Here is a 21465-nt window from a genome sequence, read left to right on the forward strand (position 1 = left end):
TCCAGCCTGGGCGAAAGAGCAAGACTCCATCTCAAATAAAAATAAAAATAAAAATAAACTCAAGCACAGAGAAGGATATAAGAAAATCAACATGTTAATTATGAAGCATGGATATGACACAGTTCTCATATCATGGGATATCTTTATTTGGCTTTTGCAGGAAAGACACTGAATCATACCCAGGTAGTACATCCCTACTTGGCAGCAATATTTTTTCTTAAAAAAAATGTTTATTCACATTCTGAGAGAATGGAGAAAATAAACAAAAATTTAAAAAATTAAAATGTTATGCTTTGTGATAAAAATACTTGCCATAGAATGTTTATATTTGAATATTTTAATATAGTTAATTTTTTTTGTTTTCTTTTTACTTTTTTCTTTTTCTTAGAGGCAGGGTCTCACCACATTGCCCAGGCTGGTCTTGACCTCCTGGCCTCAAGCAATCCTCCTGCCTTGGCCTCCCAAAATTTTGGGATTACAGGCATGACCCACGGTGCTTGGCCTATAGTTAAATTTCAACTAAATTTTAAGGTATTCTATTAGAAAAATTTCAGAGGGAATATGGATAGAAACCACCCAAACTACTATTCTTTATACCATGGCTCTTTGGTATATAGGTAAGACCATGTCCCGCTCATTAACAATGATGTATTGCACCAGTGTCAGCTCCTTCAAGTTCTGTCAGCTTGTATTATTTTTCCTGTTTAGTGCAGTTATAGGTCAAATTTCCATTTCTCTATCATCTTTGTTCCCACTACTGTTAAAGAGAATATTGCATTCTGACAAAATATACCAGTGCTAAAGGACTCATAAATCAGCCATGTGATATAATGATCACCTCTACTTTGTTTTACATACTTTCCTCTTTCTCTGCCATCTCTGGGATAAACAGTCCCTAGAATAGGAAATTCTTCAGATGAATCTGAATAATTCCCTTGTAAACAAATTATTTTGACAGAAAAGCACATACACAATCCCTCAGCCTGACGCTGTTCTCCCCTTCTCTCTATAAACCAAGATGCTCCTTGTCTTCAAATGCCAACGAATCATCTGTTTCACAGAACCATTCATAGAGAATCCAATGCCACCTCTCTGCTTACTCCACGGAGTGATTACTTTGTCTCATTTTCCAGAGCTGTTTAGTATACCTGGCTTTACACCTTCTTTTAATATGTTTGTATATTTTTCTCATGTTTTCTATCCTTCACTACATTGCTAATGCTTCAATATTAGATACAAGGGTTGGCCGGGCTCGGTGACTCATGCCTGTAATCCCAGCACTTTGGGAGGCTGAGGCAGGCAGATCACGAGGTCAGGAGATTGAGACCATCCTGGCTAACACAGTGAAACCCTGTCTCTACTAAAAATACAAAAAATTAGCTGGGCGTAGTGGCGGGCGCCTGTAGTCCCAGCTACTCAGGAGGCTGAGGCAGGAGAATCGCTTGAACCCAGGAGGCAGAGGTTGCCGGGAGCTGAGATCGCACCACTGTGCTCCAGCCTGGTGACAGAGCAAGACTCTGTCTCAAAACAAAAAAAATTAGACACAAGTTTGTTCCAACCAGGAATGGACTAATATTTGCCTCCTGTAGTCCTATGAATTCAAATGAAACATTTTAATTTTTTCCTAGTTCCAAAATCTCATTCAAATCTATCCCCTCCCTTCCAACCCCCCAGGACCAAGGTCCTAGTTCAGGCTCTCATTATTTCTCACCTGATGACTACAATAATCTTCTAATTATTTACCTAGCCTTCACTCTCTGACCTCTGACAATTCGTCTTGATTTCTTTCCCAGTTATCCTTCTAAAACACAGTTCTAATGGTGTCACTCCCTAGCCTAAAAGCCTTCCATGGCTCCCACTGTCTACAAAATTAAATCACTTTGGTATTCAAGGATTTACAAATTAATACTATCCTCCCTTTGTAATCCCACTTCCAATCACCCTTGCTACTCTATGCTATAAGCTACTTTTTTTTTTTTCATTTTTAAATTTTTACTGTTTGAGACAAGGTCTTACTCTGCTGTTCAGGCTGGAGTGCAGTGGTACAAATTGTAGCTCACTGTAACCTCTAACTCCTGGGCTCAAGCAATCTTTCCACCTCAGCCTTAAGAGTAGCAAGGACTATAGGCATGTGCCATCACACTCAGCTAATTTTTTTATTTTTCTTTATTTTTGAGATTGAGTCTAGCTCTATTGCCCAGGCTGGAGTGCAGTGGCACAATCTTGGCTCACTGCAACTGCCACCTCCCAGGTTCAAGCAATTCTCCTGCCTCAGCCTCCTGTGTAGCTGGGATTACAGGCGCCTGCCACCATGCCTGGCTAATTTTTGTAGTTTTAATAGAGATGGGATTTCACCATGTTGGCCAGGCTGGTCTCAAACTCCTGACCTCAAGTGATCCACCAGCCTTGGCCTCCCAAAGTGCTGGGATTACAGGTATGAACCACTGCACCAGGCCCCTACTAATTTTTTAGAAAATATTTTTGTAGAGATAGGGTCTTGCCATGTTGCCTAGGCTGGTGTCAAACCACTGACCTCAAGTGATCCTCTCACCTCAGTTTCCCAAAGTGCTGGGATCAAAGGAGTGAGCCACTGCACCTGGTCTCTATGGACTATTGTTTACCAAATACATTTTTGCCTATCACTATCTTCTTTCACTTTCTCTTCCCAAAATGGGCTTCTTCACCTATTCATATTTTGCTCTGTAAAACAATCCAGCTCAACAGGATCACCTTCTAACACCTTTCTTCCGTTCCTAGTCAAACTTGTCCTTCTCCTTTCCAAGGCATGCTGTTTATGTCTCTGTTTTACACTTGCCATCTGCTTCGTACTCTAGAAGTAGTCCTGTCTTTATCTCCCTTTTATATTGTGAACAACTTGAGAGCATGGGTGATGATTTATTCCTATTTCTATGGCCACAGCCTAGCAAGTGGAGTGGGAGGAGGAGAGTACCTGTCCCTGGGAAATGAAAATATTTCTTTTCTTTTTTTTTTTTTTTTTTGAGATAGGGTCTCACTCTGTTACCCAGGCTGGAATGCAATGGCACAATCAGGCCTCACTGCAGCCTTGACCTCCCGGGCTCAAACAATCCTCCTGCCTCAGTCCCCCAGTTATCTGGGACTACAGGTGTGGGCCACCATGTCTGGCTTTTGTTTTTTTTTTTGAGATAGAGTTTCACTCTTGTTGCCCAGGTTGGAGTGCAATGGCGCGATCTCGGCTCACAACTTCCGCCTCCAGAGCTCAAGCAATTCTCCTGCCTCAGCCTCCCGAGTAGCTGGGATTACAGGCATGCGCCACCCCGCCCGGCTAATTTTGTATTTTCAGTAGAGAGGGGGTTTCTCCATGTTGGTCAGGCTGGTCTTTAACTCCCAACCTCAGGTGATCCGCCTGCCTCGGCCTTGCAAAGTGTTGGGATTACAGGCGTGAGCCACTGCGCCCAGCCCTGCCCGGCTAATTTTGTTCATTTTTTGTAGAGGTGGGGTCTCCCTACGTTGCCCAGGCTGTTGTCATACTCCTGGACTCAAGCCATCCTCCCTCCTCGACCTCCCAATGTGTTGGGATTACAGGCGTTAACTACCACGCCTGAAGGAAAACATTTCTGGTGTCTTAAAGGCATGGGGCAATTTCAAGCCTGTTTGTTGGAAGTAGTTCACATCCTTTAATTACAGACATTCACCTGACCATGGCCGGGTGTGGTGGCTCACACCTGTAAACCCAGCACTTTGGGAGGCCAAGGCAGGAGAATCACTTCAGCCCAGGAGTTGGAGACCAGCCTGGGCAATATAGCGAGACTGTCTCATCTCTCTCTCTCCGGATATACATAAAAGACATTCACCTGACTTGAGGAGTCCAGAGACCTTATAAACTGCTCTAGCTAGAAGTCAAGTTGGTAACTTGTGAGACAGGGAAGTTAAGCGTTTAAATTAACGTTATCAAACTTAAAAATCTATATACTGTATTCATTCTCTACATTTATTCTGTGCAAGCCCTCTAGGTATTAGAATCTATGAAAAGGAAATTTTACACTTAAGAACACCTGTGCTCCCTTAACATATACCATAATATTTGATAAATGACACAGTATTTTGAATTTGTAGGTGGCTGGGTTTTCTTTTGCAGACCACACCTGTTAATATCACCTGGCCCTGTCTTGGGATCTACATGTAGTCTTGCCAACACTGGTCAATTGGCACGTGGTTTTCCGAACATCAGTCGCCTGGGACAGCTCTGTAATTACTTATTACTTGAGTCGAATGATTCCGGACTCATCGTGGTTGCTTCGCCTTCATTGATCATTCACCATTTGGTTCTGTGCCAGCAGAATGTCCGGCTGCTTGGTCACAGGCATTGCACAAGCTGGCACCAGGATCGTGGCCTCTTCAAGTCAACGTCTGGCTGAGGGAATCCGGCGACACTAGCCAGCGTGGAAGAAGGGCTGAAGGTAGAGCAGGGAAACACGCCGCGTCCCACCAGACTAGCGCCGCGACGCCTGCTGGTGGTTATTACCAGGGACCTCAAAGCGGCCGCCTGCGGATCCTCAACGCCAAGCAGCCGCCGGATGCGCTCTGGTCTGAACAGCGCAGCCCGGCCCCTCAGGGAGCCCGGGTGGGGGCGGGGCGGGGCGGGGCGCGGCGCGGCGCGCGCGCGGAGAGGGAGGGGCGCGCGAGGGCGCGCGGCGGCTGCAGCGGCCTGTGGCGCCGTCACCCGGCGCACTCCGGAGGATAGAGCGCGGTGCGGGTTCAGCTGCTGCTGGCCGAGAGCGCGGGGACAGTTCGGGGCTGCGCCGGGGGCCGGCCAGCCTTCTCGGGGGTTCCGTTATCATGTCTCTGAGGCAGCGCCTGGCCCAGCTGGTTGGCCGTCTGCAGGACCCGCAGAAAGTGGCCCGTTTCCAGCGGCTGTGCGGGGTGGAAGCGCCGCCGCGCCGCTCGGCAGATCCAAGGGAGGATGAGAAGGCGGAGGCGCCCCTCGCCGGAGACCCTCGACTGCGAGGGCGGCCGCCGGGGGCGCCCGGAGGACCCCAGCCGCCCGGGAGCGACCGCAATCAGTGCCCCGCCAAGCCGGACGGCGGCGGCGCCCCCAACGGCGTGCGGAACGGGTTGGCGGCCGAGCTGGGCCCGGCCTCGCCGCGGCGCGCGGGCGCCCTGCGCCGCAACTCGCTGACGGGCGAGGAGGGCCAGTTGGCCCGCGTGAGCAACTGGCCGCTCTACTGCCTGTTCTGCTTCGGCACGGAGCTGGGCAACGAACTCTTCTACATCCTGTTCTTCCCCTTTTGGATCTGGAACCTGGACCCTCTGGTGGGCCGGAGGCTCGTGGTCATCTGGGTGCTGGTCATGTACCTGGGCCAGTGCACCAAGGACATCATCCGCTGGCCGCGGCCCGCCTCGCCGCCCGTGGTCAAGTTGGAGGTCTTCTACAACTCCGAGTACAGCATGCCCTCCACCCATGCCATGTCCGGCACCGCCATCCCCATTTCTATGGTCCTCCTCACCTATGGCCGCTGGCAGGTAAGGTTCCCTCTCGTCCTGTTCAGCCTGGGGGAGTTCAAAGAACTCGGAGTTCTCTTTGCTCTCTGCGTTTATTTTAATTCGGCCGTTCCCCTCCAAAGCCTCTCTTGCCACAGGTTTTCACAATACCCTCAAACAGGCCCTTTCTGGGTTTTGAAAAATTAAGTGATTGGGGGAAACTAGAGACTTAGCCATTGAATTATATTTTAATATTAAATTCCCATTTAATGCCTTTCTTAGAACCCAAAGGACACACTTTTTCTAGAGTAATATATTGTCATTGGGCTTTGGTTGAGTTTTTAAAACGGCTTTAATTCTTGCAATGCACAGTGGAAGTGAATTTTTTAAATAATTAATCGCTGTGTAAACTAAGACCCAGTTTCACCGTAATATATGGTGCCTTCCCTGAAACTGATTGTTTCAGAAAGAGGTAAAGTCATTAGCTTTACCGTGAGACAGTGTTTACAAAACCTTACTGTAATTCCAAAACAAACGTGCTAGTTTCAAGCAATGAAGTAATCGATTTTCAGCGAAATTCCCTTTATGGAAGTTAATGGAGCACAGTGTGGGTTCTGTTTTTAAGGGGTGTGGTTGCTACTTTGCTGATAAAGTTTAATTATCTTCTGGATCACTGATCTGTAGTATCTAACAGTTGTTGAGCTACAACTGTAATACTATAGTTTTACTACCTCATTAACTCTAAAAGTGCATGGTTTAGAAGTTATTCTTAAAGATAGGGCTCTTGATCAGACTAGTTGGTTTATAAAAATGGTAAATGTGACAGCAGGTTCAGCCTGACAATCAGGAAGAGTTTTTTTTTTTTTTAATCCTCTGAAAACTGCCAAGGGAAGAGTTTTTAATGGTAATCGTTTTTATTTTGCTTACTTCTTTTGTCCTTCCAATGTTTATCTGTCTTTGAATTGTAAGATTTGTTAATCCTGCAGACCAGTCCCTTATTTTAAGAATAAAGTGCGTAATTATGGAGACTCTAAGGAAACAAACTTCCTCTATTTTTCCCCTTTACTTCACAAAATCATTTTACATTGAGAAATACACATTCTGTGTAAAACTGCATTATGGTAAGCTTACTTATCCCACATTAAATTTCAGTGTAGATAAAATTTTGTCCCCATGGATAATTCTGTGTAGTGTATCTCTCTTACAGTACATGGAAAATACGCATTGTGCATAGTAAGAATGGCAGAATTAGGAGGAAAGAGTACCATGGGAAAGAGTACCATGGGAAGTTTTTTTCTGTTTAACCAAAGGAGCTATACGGTGACGTTCAGATTGTGAAGCAGTGCTAACCTGTTTTGCGTGATAGATAAATATCTCGAATTTTTCATTTAATCTAAGCATTGACGAATTTAAAATTTTCAGTGAGCTGTGTTTGGCCTGATGATGTTAGCTGATGATGTTTCTCTTATTTTCATGAGACTTTTAGGATTCTGTAACAATAGAGCCTTTTATGATGCCTTCTCAGTGAGTAGCTATTTTGTATGCTATTAGTATTAGCAGTCAAAGTAAGAGAAAATAGCTATTTTTGCTCTTTATTTGTTCTGGACACATACTAACGGGAAGTCTGAAAACAATACTGCTGAATCGTTTATGGGATATTGATATCCTAACATTTCAGAGTTATTTGAATTATCAGAATAAGCTTAGATTTTAGTTTTTAAACAACCTAGTTTATTTAATTCAAAGTTTAAGGAATTTGAGTATCATAGAATTTTAGACTTTGAAGCAGACTGGATGTTAGAAATCACCTAGTTTCAAACTCTCATTTTACAGATGTGCAAACTGACCAGTTACATTAAAATTAATCTTGTAATGCTTTAAATTTCTTGTTTTACATTTTTTCACTCTAAATTTGCATAATTTTTTGGTTAGCTGTTCTGAAAGAAAGCTTCCTGACGAAGTCTTGCTCTATCGCCCAGGCTGGAGTGCAGTGGTGTAGTCTTGGCTCACTGCAACTTCCGCCTCCCGGGTTCAAGCAATTCTCTGCCTCAGCCTCCGGAGTAGCTGGGATTACGGGCGCCCACCACAATGCTGGCTAATTTTTTTAGGATTTTTAGTAGAGACAGGGTTTCACCGTCTTGTCCAGGCTGGTCTTGTACTCCTGACATCAGGTGATCCACCCGCCTTGGCCTCCCAAAGTGCTGGGATTACAGGCGTGAGCCACCGCACCTGGCCTAAGCCTCCCTTATATGAAACTTCTGTGTTTATAAATGTTTGTAATAATCCAGTACAAAAAACAAGATGGCTTTTTAACCTTTTTCCTTTTTTTCCCCTAAGACTCTGGTGTCTCACTATATTGCCTAGGCTGGTCTCGAACTCCTGGGCTCAAGTTCCAAAGTGCCACCTTGCTCGGCCCCTTTTCCTTTTTTTTAAGATCCTTGTTATCTATTGAAAACAAAAGTACCTTCCTTTGCTTCAGTTGTTTGGGTCCTCTGCTCTGTCAATTAGTATTGTACTGCATTGGAGGCTTACATAGAAAGCCTTTCCCCTAGAAACTGGGGGAAGAATTAAACAATGAAAGCCTGGTGTTTTTCTAAGAAGTTTTGGTTGGCAGTCTTGCCTATCTGCTGTGCCTCAGCTGCTTATTTGGTACAGGTATGGTTACTTATATATGCCTAGGATGCTGAAACATCTTTCGAAACTGAGTTATCTTACATATACCATTCCTTTGTCTTGGCTTTACTGCTTCACTCCTCCCTACTACTTAATGTTTCTCCCCTCATTGAAATTTGCTCAAGATTCACCACCCAGAACGTTTTCAATTAACCCTTTCTGTTTCATTATTCCTCACTTACACTTAAAATGGCAGTACATGACCAGGTGTAGTGGTTCACCCCTGTAATCCTAGCACTTTGGGAGGCTAAGGCGGGAGGATCCCTTGAGCCCAGGAGTTGGAGACCAGCCTGGGCAATATAGTGAGACCCTGTCTCTGCAAAAAAAAAAAAAAAAAAAAAAATCAAAAATTAGCTGGGCATGGTGGCATATGCCTATAGTTCTAGCTAAAATTAGCTGGGCATGGTGGCATATGCCTGTAGTTCTAGCTACTAGGGAGGCTGAGGTGGGAGCATCACTTGAGCCTGGGAGGCTGAGGCTGCAGTGAGCTGTGATTCCACCGCTGCATTCCAGCCTGGGTGACAGGGCAAGACCCTATCTCAGAGATAAACAAAGACAAGTGTACAAACTTGGGGGTTGTTTAAAAATGCAGATTTCTACATTTCCCAGGGTAAGTTTCCCAGCGATTCTGATCCATTAGATAAGTGAGGAGTTGTATTTCTTCAAGATTGTTGTCTCAGCTTCTTTGAAATTCCAGTCTTTGATTTTTTTTTTTGAAGACGAAATCTCTCTTTGTCGCCCAGGCTGGAGTGCAGGGTCGTGATCTCAGCTAACTGCAAACTCTGCCTCCTGGATTCAAGCAATTCTCCTGACTCAGCCTCCTGAGTAGCTGGGACTACAGGAGCACACCACCACCCCCAGCTAATTTTTGTATTTTTAGTAGAGATGGGGTTTCACCATGTTGGCCAGGATGGTCTCAATCTGTTGACCTCGTGATCCACCCCCCTCAGCCTCCCAAAGTGCTGGGATTACAGATGTAAGTCATTGCGCCCCACCTGAATTTTTTTAAGGTACTGTTATAAGACAAAGGAGAGGTTGGAATAGTGTAGCTCCAAGTAGTTACTTAAAGAGTTTTCTGTATATATTTTATGGTGATAGATAATAGAAAATGTTATGACCTTTTTCCAAGGATTAAATAACTTGAGATCCATTGCGTAGGATAATGATTATTGCTCTCATATTATTCATTGGGATTTTTTGTAGCCCGAATTGGAAAACAAATTAAGAAAAAAAGGAGCATCTGATATAAAGACAATAAATAGTCCTTTGAAGAATAAGATAAACAATATGACATTCCTTTTCCATTTATGTTTGCATGTTCTTTTCAAAAATAAAATTTCTTAATTTTTAGAGCTCTGACTTGAATTAAATTTTTAAATAATATGGAATGTAATCAGTTCTAATTGTATACTTTGTTTAATCATAAGGTTTTAGATTAGTTTCATTTTTTAAAAATTAATCTTTTTTTATCTTTTTGAGACAGGGTCTCATTCTGTCGCCCAGACTGGAGTGCAGTGGCACAATTCTGGTTCACTGCAGCCTCAACCTCCCAGGCTTAAGTGATCCTCCCACCTCAGCCTCCCAAGTAGCTGGGACCACAGGCACACACTGCCATGGACAGATAATTTTGTTTGTTTGTTTGTTTGTTGTAGAGACAGGGTTTTGCCATGTTGCTTAGGCTGGTCTTGAACTCCTGGGCTCAAGTGATCCTCCCACCTCAGCCTCCCAAAGTGGTGGTATTACAGGTGTCAGCAACCTTGCCCGGCCAAAAATTAGCCATAGCACTTACTTCATAGACAACTCATTGCCAACTAGTCTTTCACTTTTTGTGCTTTTACTACTTTGTATTATAGTAACTTATATTTTATAATATTAATTGTATTAGTAATGTCATGATAACATTGTTAATATTTATTTATTTTGAGATGGTGTCTCACTCTGTTGCCCAGGCTGGAGTGCGGTGGTGCAGTATTGGCTCACTGCAGCCTCCGCCTCCTGGGTTCAGGTGATTCTCCTGCCTCAGCTTTCTGAGTAGCTGGGATTACAGGCACCCACCACCACGCCCAGCTAATTTTTTTTTTTTTTTTCTCAGTAGAGACGGTATTTCACCATGTTGGTCAGGCTGGCCTCGAACTCCTGACCTTGTGATCCACCCACCTCGGACTTCCAAAGTGCTGGGATTACAGGCATGATCCACCGTGCCTGGCTGTTAATATATATTTTTAAGCACTTACTATGAATCTGACATTGTTTGAAATGTCTTTTACCTCATTTACTCTTTAATAATATCCCAATGTTTGATCCTGTTATTAGCATGGGTTTACAGATGAGGAAACTGAGGTTCAGGGAGGTTATATTATATAACTTAAGCAAAGTAACATAGCCAGTAAGTGACAGGGGCTCAGACTGACTCAGGAGCTTATATAGAAAATTCATTTTAAATCACACTTTGTGTGTGATTTTTAAGTATGCTTGCAGTAATATTATTTTTGAAATATATGATTGTGTTCTTCAAATACAAGAATAGCTTTTATATACCTTGAGAAGATAATTTGTGTTTGTGTATATACATATATATGCAACATCCGCAAAAATTTGTGTTTTAAACATGTGTTAAGATGTTGACTGAAATCAAATGCTGATTTGTCACCTAATATAAATAAAAATTTTGATAAACATAGTAAGAGCTTTGGAAAAGAAAGACACATAAGAATATTCTGTCAAAACGTGGTTTACTGTAAATAGAGGAAGCTATCTGTGAGGTCATGAAAAGATAAATGGAAGAAAGGCAAAAAGTAAGAGTTACAAAAGTGGATCACAATAAAGACCAGAGGAGGCTGCAAGATCCAAGAAAAATTGATCACTATGGTAATTCTGGAAAGAAACACAATTTATTAAAAAATTGAATTGGTTTGCCTCTTTTTTTGTTTTGTTTTTTGAGACGGAGTCTCGGTCTGTCGCCCGGGCTGGAGTGCAGTGGCCGGATCTCAGCTCACTGCAAGCTCCGCCTCCCGGGTTTACACCATTCTCCTGCCTCAGCCTCCCGAGTAGCTGGGACTACAGGCGCCCGCCACCTCGCCTGGCTAGTTTTTTGTATTCTTTAGTAGAGACGGGGTTTCACCGTGTTAGCCAGGATGGTCTCGATCTCCTGACCTTGTGATTCGCCCGTCTCAGCCTCCCAAAGTGCTGGGATTACAGGCTTGAGCCACTGCGCCCGGCCTGGTTTGCCTCTTTTTTACTGAACATGATACTTGTGTTTGAAATTCACATTTTCCTGAGTTTATAAGTGCTTATTACTGATTCTTTTTTTCTTTTTTCTTTTTTTTTCTGGATACGGAGTCTTCTTCTTGTCACCAGGCTGGAGTGCAGTGGCATGATTGTGGCTCACTACAACGTCTGCCTCCTGTGTTCAAGTGATTCTTCTACCTCAGCCTCCTGTGTAGCTGGGATTACAGGTGCGCGCCACCACACCCAGCTAATTTTTACATTTTTTTTTTAAGATGGAGTCTTGCTGTGTCGCCCAGCCTGGAGTGCAGTGGCACGATCTTGGCTCACCCACCACATGCCCGTCTCTTCTAAAAATACAGAAATTAGACTGGGTGCCGTGGCTCACGCCTGTAATCCCAGCATTTTTGGAGGCTGAGGAGCATGGATCGCCTGACGTCAGGAGTTCAAGACCAGCCTGACCACTATGGTGAAACCCTGTCTCTACTGAAAATACAAAAATTAGCTGGGTATGGTGGCAGGTGCCTGTGGTCCCAGCTACTCAAGAGGCTGAGACAGGAGAATTTCTTGAACCTGGGAGGCAGAGGTTGCTTGAACCCTGGTGACAGAGCGAGACTCCGTGTTAAAAAAAAAAAAAAAAAAAAAAAAGGAAAAGGAAAAAAAACATGAAGAGGAGAGAACATTTCTTTCTCTGCCCCACAGCTTCTAGGGCCTTTTTTTCTAAAGGATTCAGTGTTAGACTATTTCTTGTTTAGCTTCCCAGAGAAGTCCCAGCTACTCGGGAGGCTGAGACAGGAGAATTGCTTGAACTGGGAGGCAGAGGTTGCTTGAACCCTGGTGACAGAGCGAGACTCCATCTCAAAAAAAATATGAAGAGGAGAGTACATTTCTTTCTCTGTCCCACAGCTTCTAGGGTCTTTTTTTAAAGGATTCAGTGTTAGACATTTCTTGTTTAGCTTCTCAGAGGTAGTCTCTACTTTTGCAGACATACATTTATATAGTTGTTTGTTTATTTTGAGACAGAATTTTGCTTTTGTTGCCCAGGCTGGAGTGCAGTGGCACGACCTTGGCTCACTGCAACCTTAGGCTCCCAGGTTCAAGCGATTCTCCTGCTCAGCCTCCCAACTAGCTGGGATTACAGGCGCCCAACACCATGCCCGGCTAAGTTTTTGAATTTTTAGTAGAAATGGGTTTTCAACATGTTGGCCAGACTGGTCTTTAGCTCTTGACCTCAGGTGATCCACCCGCCTTGGCCTCCCAAAGTGCTGGGATTACAGGCATGAGCCACCGCACCCGGCCTATATAGTTTATTGTTCATACACAAGGTGACGTACTGTACTGTTCTGGATCTTGCTTTTATCACTTAGTAATGTATTGCAAAGACCTTCCTTCCCCTCCCTGCCTCCCGTTCTTCCTTCCATCCATCCATCTTTCTTTTCCTCTTTCTCTTTCCTTCCCATCCTTCCTTCCTTCCTTCCTTTCTATTTCTTCTTTTTTTCTTACCATTTTTGTTTTTACATAGGTTTTACCATGTTGCCCAATTTGATCTCAATCTCCTGGGCTCAGGCAATCCCCCTGCTTTGGCCTCCCAAAGTGCTGGGATTACAGGCATGAGCCACCATGCCCAACCTTTTTTTTTTTTTTTTTTTTTTTTTTTTTTTTAAGATTCAGGCTCCCTCTGTCGCCCAGGATGGAGTGCAGTGGTGCCATCTTGGCTCATTGCAGCCTCCACCTTCCGTGTTCAAGCAGTTCTCCTGCCCCAGCCTCCCAAATAGCTAGAGTTACAGGCACACACCACCATGCCCAGCTAATTTTATTTATTTATTTTTTTGTATTTTCGGTAGAGATGGGGTTTCACTGTATTGGACAGGCCGGTCTCCAATTCCTGACCTTTAGTGATCCACCCACCTCTGCCTCCCAAAGTTCTGGGATTATAGGCGTGAGCCACCGTGTCTGGCCCTTTTTTTTTTTTTTAATTCCAACAATTAATGAATACTAATTATGTGTCTGTGATATTTAAAAATGCCTTACATAAATCTTTCCTTTTTTTTTTTGAAACCGAGTTTCGTGCTTGTTGCCTAGGCTGGAGTGCAGTGGTGCGATCTCAGCTCACTGCAACCTCCACCTCCTGGATTCAAGTGATTCTCCTGCATCAGCCTCCTGAGTAGCTAGGATTACAGGCGCCCACCACCATACCCAGCTAATTTTTCTTTTTCTTTTTTTTCTTTTTGAGACAGAGTTTCACTCTTGTTGCCCAGTCTAGAATGCAAAGGCCCGATCTCAACTCATTGCAACCTCCACCTCTCAGGTTCAAACAATTCTCCTGCGTCAGCCTCCCGAGTAGCTGGGATTACAGACGTGCTACCACGCCCGGCTAATTTTTGTATTTTTAGTAGAGACGGGGTTTTGCCATGTTGACCAGGCTGGTCTCGAACTCCTGACCTCAGTGATCCACCTGCTGCAGCCTCCCAAAGTGCTGGAATTACAGGTGTGAGCCACCACACCCGGCCTAAATTAATTCTTTTAATACTCATGAAATCCTGTATTTTCACTAGTTTGCAAAAGAAACTGAGGCAGAGGACGGTTGACTAACTTGCCGAAGATTACTCAGCAAGTACATACCTTACAGAGCCTGGATTCAAACCCAGGCACTTTGACTGCAAAATGATGCTTTACTACTGATCATGTTGCTGCTTCTCTCTGTCTCTCTCTGTCTCTCTCTCTCTCTCTCTCTCTCTCTCTCTCTCTCTCTCTATATATATATATATATATATATATTTTTTTTTTTTTCTTCTTTTCTTTTTTTGAGATGGAGTCTCACTTTGTCACCCAGGCTGGAGTGCAGTGGTGCGATCTCAGCTCACTGCAACCTCCATCTCCCGGGTTCAAGCAATTCTCCTGTCTCAGCCTCCTGAGTAGCTGGGATTATAGGCACGTGCCAACATGCCTGGCTAATTTTTGTATTTTTAGTAGAGATGGGATTTCACCATGTTGGCCAGGCTGGTCTTGAACTCCTGACCTCAAGTGATCTGCCCACCTTAGCCTCTTAAAGTGTCCATATTAATACATTTTACATTTTATGTGTGTATATATATATATATGGAGAGAGAGAGAGAGAGGGAGAGGGAGAGGCAAACAGAGAAGGAGAGAGAAAATGCTATCTAATTTTTGTCACATTTGCATGCTGTTCCAATATATTAATATGACATAATTTAATAAGTTGACTATTTCTATACATGTATTTATATATTTATTTTCCCAGAGCTCCCCTCAAGAAATATTCCAATACCTTTAGTTTTCCAGTCGTTTGCTAGTATAATGACACAGTGACTGTTTATTGGAACACGACTATGTCAAAGAATATATAGGCATTTAAATTTTAACAGATAACGTAAAATTGCCTGTCATAAAGACTACTAACTTACATTCCTCCCGGAAATGTATGAGAGTATCTGGTTTCCTATGCTCTTACTGTTGTAGTATGTTATCAAATTTATTGATCTTCCTCAAAATAATTTTTCTGAAATTTTTAAAAAATAATTTTTACGTGGCCGGATGTGGTGGCTCATGCCTGTAATCACAGCACTTTGGGAGGCTGAGGTGGGCAGATCACCTGAGGTCAGACATGGAGAAACCCTGTCTCTACTAAAAATACAAAAACTAGCTCGGTGTGGTGGCAGGCACCTGTAATCCCAGCTACTCGGGAGGCTGAGGCAGGAGAATCACTTGAACCTGGGAGGCGGAGGTTGCAGTAAGCCAAGATCATGCCACTGCACTCCAGCTTGGATGACAGGAGCAAAACTCCATCTCCAAAAAAAAAGGTGTGTATATATATATATAATATATATATATATAATATATATGTTATATAATTTATATATATTATAGATAAGTAATTTTAACATTGTATTTAATTTGATTTAATCTTATGAGTAAAGTTGAAGAACATTCCATAGGTTTATTGACCACTTATGTTTCCTTTTCTGTGAGCTGTCTATTCAAAGCGTTTCTCTTATTTTTTTCAGTTAGATTATTGGTATTTTACTTACTGCTCATTACAGATTTAAAAAAATTTTTTATTTCTATGGGTACCTAGTAGGCATATTTTTATAGGGTACACGTTGATTTTTAAAAACTGTATCTTTTTTAGTGGTTGCTTCACCTTAAAATAATACTATACTAGTTCAAGTATAGCATCAGAACCTTGCAACAGTATGTTTCCACTTTTCCCCGCCCTGCCTTTGTCATGCATTTATATCTACATATGTCCTAAGACTCACAATTCATCATTACTATTTTTGTATAATGTTCCAATATATGATATAGAATGTCCTAATATAGGTTTTGGAATTATAAAACCTAATACAGTTTTATACTTTTTCTCCTACCTAAAGAGCCTCTTTTCACATTTCTTCTACTACAGATCTGCTGGTGATAACATTTCCTTAGCTCTTTTATTTGAAAAATATTTTGAGTTAATTTTTGGAAAAATATTTTCATGAGATACAGAATTCCAAAAATGAAGAGATACAGAATTCAGAATTCTAGGTTGATAGTTTTGTTTTTTCTCTTGGCACTTTTTTTTTTTTTTTTTGAGATGGAGTCTTGCGTTCTTCCCCAGGATGGCATGCAGTGGCCTGATCTTGGCTCGCTGCAACCTCCACCTCCTGGCTTCAAGCAGTTGTCCTGCCTCAGCCTCCCAAGTAGCTGGGACTACAGGTGAGCACTAACATGCCTGGCTAATTTTTTTGTAATTTTAGTAGACATAGGGTTTCACCGTGTTGGCTAGGCAGGTCTCAAACTCCTAACCTCAAGTAATCTGCCCACCTCAGCCTCCCAAAGTGTTGAGATTACAGTTGTAAACCACTGTGCCCAGCCACTTTTGGCCCTTTAGTACTATGTTGTACCATTGCCTTCTGGCTTGCATAGTTTTTGGCAGAAATCTGCTGAAATTCTTATTTGTGATCCCCAGTACTTAATATGTATTGTTTATTCTCGCTGGTTTTAAAAATTTCTCTTTTTCCCTAGTTTTGAGCAATTTAAAAATGATGTGCTTTAACATGCTTTTTTCTTTATATTTCTTCTGCTTTGAGGTCATTGAGCTTGAATCCATGGGTTTGTAGTTTTCATTATATTTGGAAGATCTTCAGCATTATTTTTAGAATTTTTTCCCTCTCCCTTCCCCACTTCCATTCTCTTCTTTTGAAATTCCAATTTCAGGCTTAGTGGGATGGCTCACACCTGTAACCCCAGCACCTTGGGAGGCCGCGGCTGGTGGATCACAAGGTCAGGAGATCAAGACCATCCTGGCTAACACAGTGAAACCCCGTCTCCACTAAAAATACAAAAAAAATTAACTGGGTGTGGTGGCGGGCATCCCAGCTACTCAGGAGGCTGAGGCAGGAGAATGGCATGAACCCAGGAGGTGGAGCTTGCAATAAGCCGAGATCACGCCACTGCACTCCAGCCTGGGTGACACAGTGAGACTCCGTCTCATAAAAAAAAAAAAAAAAAAAAAGAAATTACAATTTCATGTGTTTTAAACTGTTCATTCACAGGTCACTGAAGCTCTATTCTTTCTTTTTCTTTTTTCCAGCATTTTGCTTTCCCTGCTTCCTTTTTTACAGTTTCTGTTGCTGTGGCTTTAAGTTCACTGACGTGTTCTTTTGCAATCTCTAATTTTCTGGTAATTTTATCAAGTAGGATAGTGTATAATTTCAGATTCTGTGTAGTTTATATCTAAAAATTGCATTGGGTCTTTTATTTATTTATTTATTTATTTATTTTTTTTTTTTTTGAGACGGAGTCTCGCTCTGTCGCCCAGGCTGGAGTGCAGTGGCCGGATCTCAGCTCACTGCAAGCTCTGCCTCCTGGGTTTACGCCATTCTCCTGCCTCAGCCTCCCGAGTAGCTGGGACTACAAGCGCCCGCCACCTCGCCCGGCTAGTTTTTTTTTATATTTTTTAGTAGAGACGGGGTTTCATCGGGTTAGCCAGGATGGTCTCGATCTCCTGACCTCGTGATCCGCCCGTCTCGGCCTCCCAAAGTACTGGGATTACAGGCTTGAGCCACCGCGCCCGGCCTGGGTCTTTTAAAAAATCCTCAATTTCTAAGCTCATTGTATTTCTATATTCTTAAGTTCAGAAGATTTTTAAAAATTATAATTGGGTCCTGGGCACAGTGACTCACACCTGTAATCCTAGCACTTTGGGAGGCCAAGGCAGGTGGATCACCTGAGGTCAGGAGTTTGAGACCAGCCTGGCCAACATGGAGAAACCGCATCTCTACTGAAAATGCAAAAATTAGCTGGCATGGTGGTGGGTGCCTGTAATCCCAGCTCCTTGGGAGTCTGAGGCAGGAGAATTGCTTGAACCCAGGAGGCGGAGGTTGCTGTGAACTGAGACTGTGCCACTGCACTCCAGCCTGGGTGACAGCGTGAGACTCTTATCTCAAAAAATATATATATTATTGGGTACAGAGTCTCACTGTCACCCAGGCTGGGGTTCAATTGGGAGATCTTAAACCCAAGAGCCTCGAACTCTTGGGTTTAAGGGAACCTCCTGCCTCAGCGTCCAGAGTAGCTAGGACCGCAGGTGCGTGCCACCATGCCTCATTTTTAAAAAATTTTTTAAATTTTTTAATTTCTAATTTTTTGGTTTGTTTTTTTTGAGTCAGAGTCTTGCTCTGTTGCCCAGGCTAGAGTGCAGAGGTGTGATATTGGCTCACTGCAACTTCCGCCCCCCAGATTCAAGTGATTCTCCTGCCTCAGCCTCCCAAGTAGATGGGATTACAGGCGCTCGCCACTGCGCCCAGGTAATTTTTGTATTTTTAGTAGAGATGGGGTTTCACCATGTTGGCCAGGCTGGTATCGAACCCCTGGGCTCATGCTGTCGTCTCACTCCGTTTTCCCAAAGTGCTGGGATTACAGCACCTTGCCCAGACAATTTGTAAGATGTTTTATAGCAGTCTTAAGGTATTTATCTTCTAATTCCATCATATTTGTCATCTTTCTGTGTTTCTAATATTTCTGCTGATTATAGATCATGTTTTCCTAACTCCTTGCTCGGTAATTTTTATAGAGTTTTGGATTTTGTTGTGTTTCTTTACATAGTCTTGGACTTTGTTCTGGTGTACAGTTAAATTACTTGTCAGTTTAAATCCTTCTGGGTTTGATAGGATGGTCCAGAATAATCGTAGGCTAAGGCTAATTTAGCCTCTCTGCTTACATGATAACCTTCTAACCATTCTACCCAATTCCCTCTTCACTGCTTGATGGGAAAGCAATTGCAAGCTTATATGAGCTTTGGGAATTGTTTGGCCTGCTCCTCTCCAGTAGTTTTTTCTCCACTCTGGTGGACTTTCTCCCCATGCATGCACAGATTAGTACTCAGCCAGCAACCCAGCAACTTCATGAGTTCCCTCTACACATCTCCAGGGCTCAGTCTCTGAGATTTATCTCTCCAATACTCTGTCCTGCAAATTACAGCCTTTTTGGCCTCTGAGAATACTAGTCTTTCTCCCCTTAACTCAGGGAAACTCTGGACTCAGTTTTGATTCTTCCTCCTGTGCTCTACAGCCTGGAAACTGCCTCTAGCAGCAGGATAATGCAATCACAGGGCTCATTGTTTCCCTTTTCTCATGGATATGAGTTTCACAAGAAAAACTCTAAAAAAAGGCCGGGCGCGGTGGCTCACGCCTGTAATCCCAGCACTTTGGGAGGCCGAGACGGGCGGATCACAAGGTCAGGAGATCGAGACCATGGTGAAACCCCGTCTCTACTAAAAATACAAAAAAATTAGCCGGGCGCGGTGGCGGGCGCCTGTAGTCCCAGCTACTCAGGAGGCTGAGGCAGGAGAATGGCGTGAACCCGGGAGGCGGAGCTTGCAGTGAGCCGAGATCGCGCCACTGCACTCCAGCCTGGGCGACAGAGCGGGACTCCGTCTCAAAAAAAAAAAAAAAAAGAAAAACTCTAAAAAAAAAAGGGAGGATTTATTCGAAAAACATATAAACACACAACAGAATGCTTCATAAGTCACTTTAAACAATAAAATAGGCAATAATATATTTTTATAAGCATACTCAGGTATACTAATGACAGTTGCACAGGTACAACAGTTATGAGCAGATGAACTGTATTCATAAAGAAGGTCATTGGCTGGGCGTGGTGGCTCACACCTGTAATCCCAGCACTTTGGGAGGCTGAGGCAGGCAGATCACCTGAGGTCGGGAGTTCGAGACCAGCCTGGCCAACATGGTGAAACCCTGTCTCTACTGAAAATACAAAAAATTAACTGGGTGTGGTAGGCGCCTGTAATCCCAACTACTCGGGAGGCCGAGGCAGGAGAATCACTTGAACTCAGGAGGTGGAGGTTGCAGTGAGCCAAGATCACACCATTGCACTCCAGCCTGAGCAACAAGAGCAACACTCCGTCTCAAAAAAAAAAAAAAAAGGAGGTCGGCCGGGAACAGTGGCCTGTAATCCCAGCACTTTGGGAGGCTGAGGCAGGAGGATAACTTGAGCTCAGGATACCAGCCTGGGCAACATGGTGAAACCCCATCACTACAAAAAATACAGAAAGTTAACCAGGCATGGTAGTGTGTGTCTGTAGTCCCAGCTACTCTGGCGGCTAAGGTGGGGAAAATCACCCGAGGCTGCAGTGAGCTGTAACCACATCACTGTACTCTAGCTTGGGCAACTGAGTGAGACCCTGTCTCAAAAAAAAAAAAAAAAAAAAATAGAAGGAGGTCAAGGCTGGGCATGGTGGCACTGCCTGTAATCCCAGCACTTCGGAAAGCCAAAGCAGGAGGATCACTTGAGGCCAGGAGTTCGAGACCAGCCTGGGCAAAAAATCAAGACCCTGTCTTTACACAAAATTTAAAAATTAGCCAGGTGTGGTGGTATGTACTTGTAGTCCCAGATATGGAAGCTGAGGTGGGAGGATCACTTGAGCCCAGGAGTTGGAGGCTGCAGCGGACTATGATCATGCCACTGTGTCTTAGCCTGGGAGATAGAACGAGACCCTCTAAGTAAAAAAATGAAAATTTTAAAAAATAAAGAGTTAAAAAAGTGAAGTACAAACATGTATCACTATGGCTGGTAATTGTGTGCACTCCACTTTATTGACTGTGATCATCATCTGAAATACCATGATAAACAACCTGAGCCTTTTGATGAGATCCATCAAAAACCACATGGGCCAGCTACCACACGTGCAGTCACCCAAAGAGTCAAGATCTCAAGAAATTTTATCTTTCACAAGTGCAGATGTACATCACTTCATTTATTAAGTTTCTACATTTTTACCTTGAGAACCAGGGAAGCTGATGGTGTAACTCCCAGTCCATGGCTGAAAGCCTCAGGATCTGGGTGGTTGCTGGTGTAAGTATGTGCTGGAATCCAAAGGCTGATGAGCCTGGAGTTCTGACATCCAAGGCAGCAGAAGAAAAGCCTGTCCCAACTCCCAGAGAATCCAGTTCACCTTCTGGATGTGTTCTCTCTGGGCCTCCTGCAGATTAGATGGTGCATGCCAACACTGAGGGCAGATCTTTCCCATCTGGTCCACTCTGACTCATACACTAATCTCCTCTGGAAACATGCTCACAGACACACCTAAAATGATACTTTACCAGATTTCTAGATATTTCTTAATCCAGTCAAGCTGACACCTAAAATTAAGTCCAAAAATTCAACCCTTGTCAACTTCACACCTATATGTATGAACTATTCACAATTTCCATGTAAAGACAATAGCAAGAAAATACTTCACCTAACATGATATAGCTACCCCATGTACAACCAAAAATGTGCTAATTTCTTCCCTAGAATTTGGCTTTCAACTTCCAGGATTTTAATATTTGGGGTTTGTAATTTTCAGGATTTTAGATATTAGAGATTTTAGACTTTAGAGATTTTGATCTTTCAGGATTTCAACGTTCAGGATTGTGTCTTTTGGGGTTATGACTGACATCAGTTCTGACATAGACTGTTTAGGCCACAGAGCCTAAATAGTTGCTATCAGGCTCTTTACAAAAAGCTTTGCTAAGTCCCTGACTTAGATAGTGTCAATGACAGTAGAGAGAAATGGGTGAATTTGATAGATATTAAGAG

At 43.3% G+C, this 21465-nt stretch overlaps 1 protein-coding gene across 1 annotated transcript in view; it reads left to right on the top strand.

Moving 5' to 3' along the window:
• The first annotated feature begins 4663 nt into the window (after window positions 1–4663).
• SGPP1 (sphingosine-1-phosphate phosphatase 1) overlaps window positions 4664–21465 on the top strand; it is a 49082-nt gene continuing 32280 nt past the window's right edge. Inside the window, 1 exon segment of the mRNA XM_030931420.1 lies at window positions 4664–5502. Within this exon segment, the coding sequence (XP_030787280.1) occupies window positions 4819–5502 (684 nt within the window). The 5' untranslated portion in view covers window positions 4664–4818.

The sequence above is a fragment of the Rhinopithecus roxellana genome, chromosome 5 (assembly GCF_007565055.1).
Source record: "Rhinopithecus roxellana isolate Shanxi Qingling chromosome 5, ASM756505v1, whole genome shotgun sequence".
Taxonomy (NCBI): domain Eukaryota; kingdom Metazoa; phylum Chordata; class Mammalia; order Primates; family Cercopithecidae; genus Rhinopithecus; species Rhinopithecus roxellana.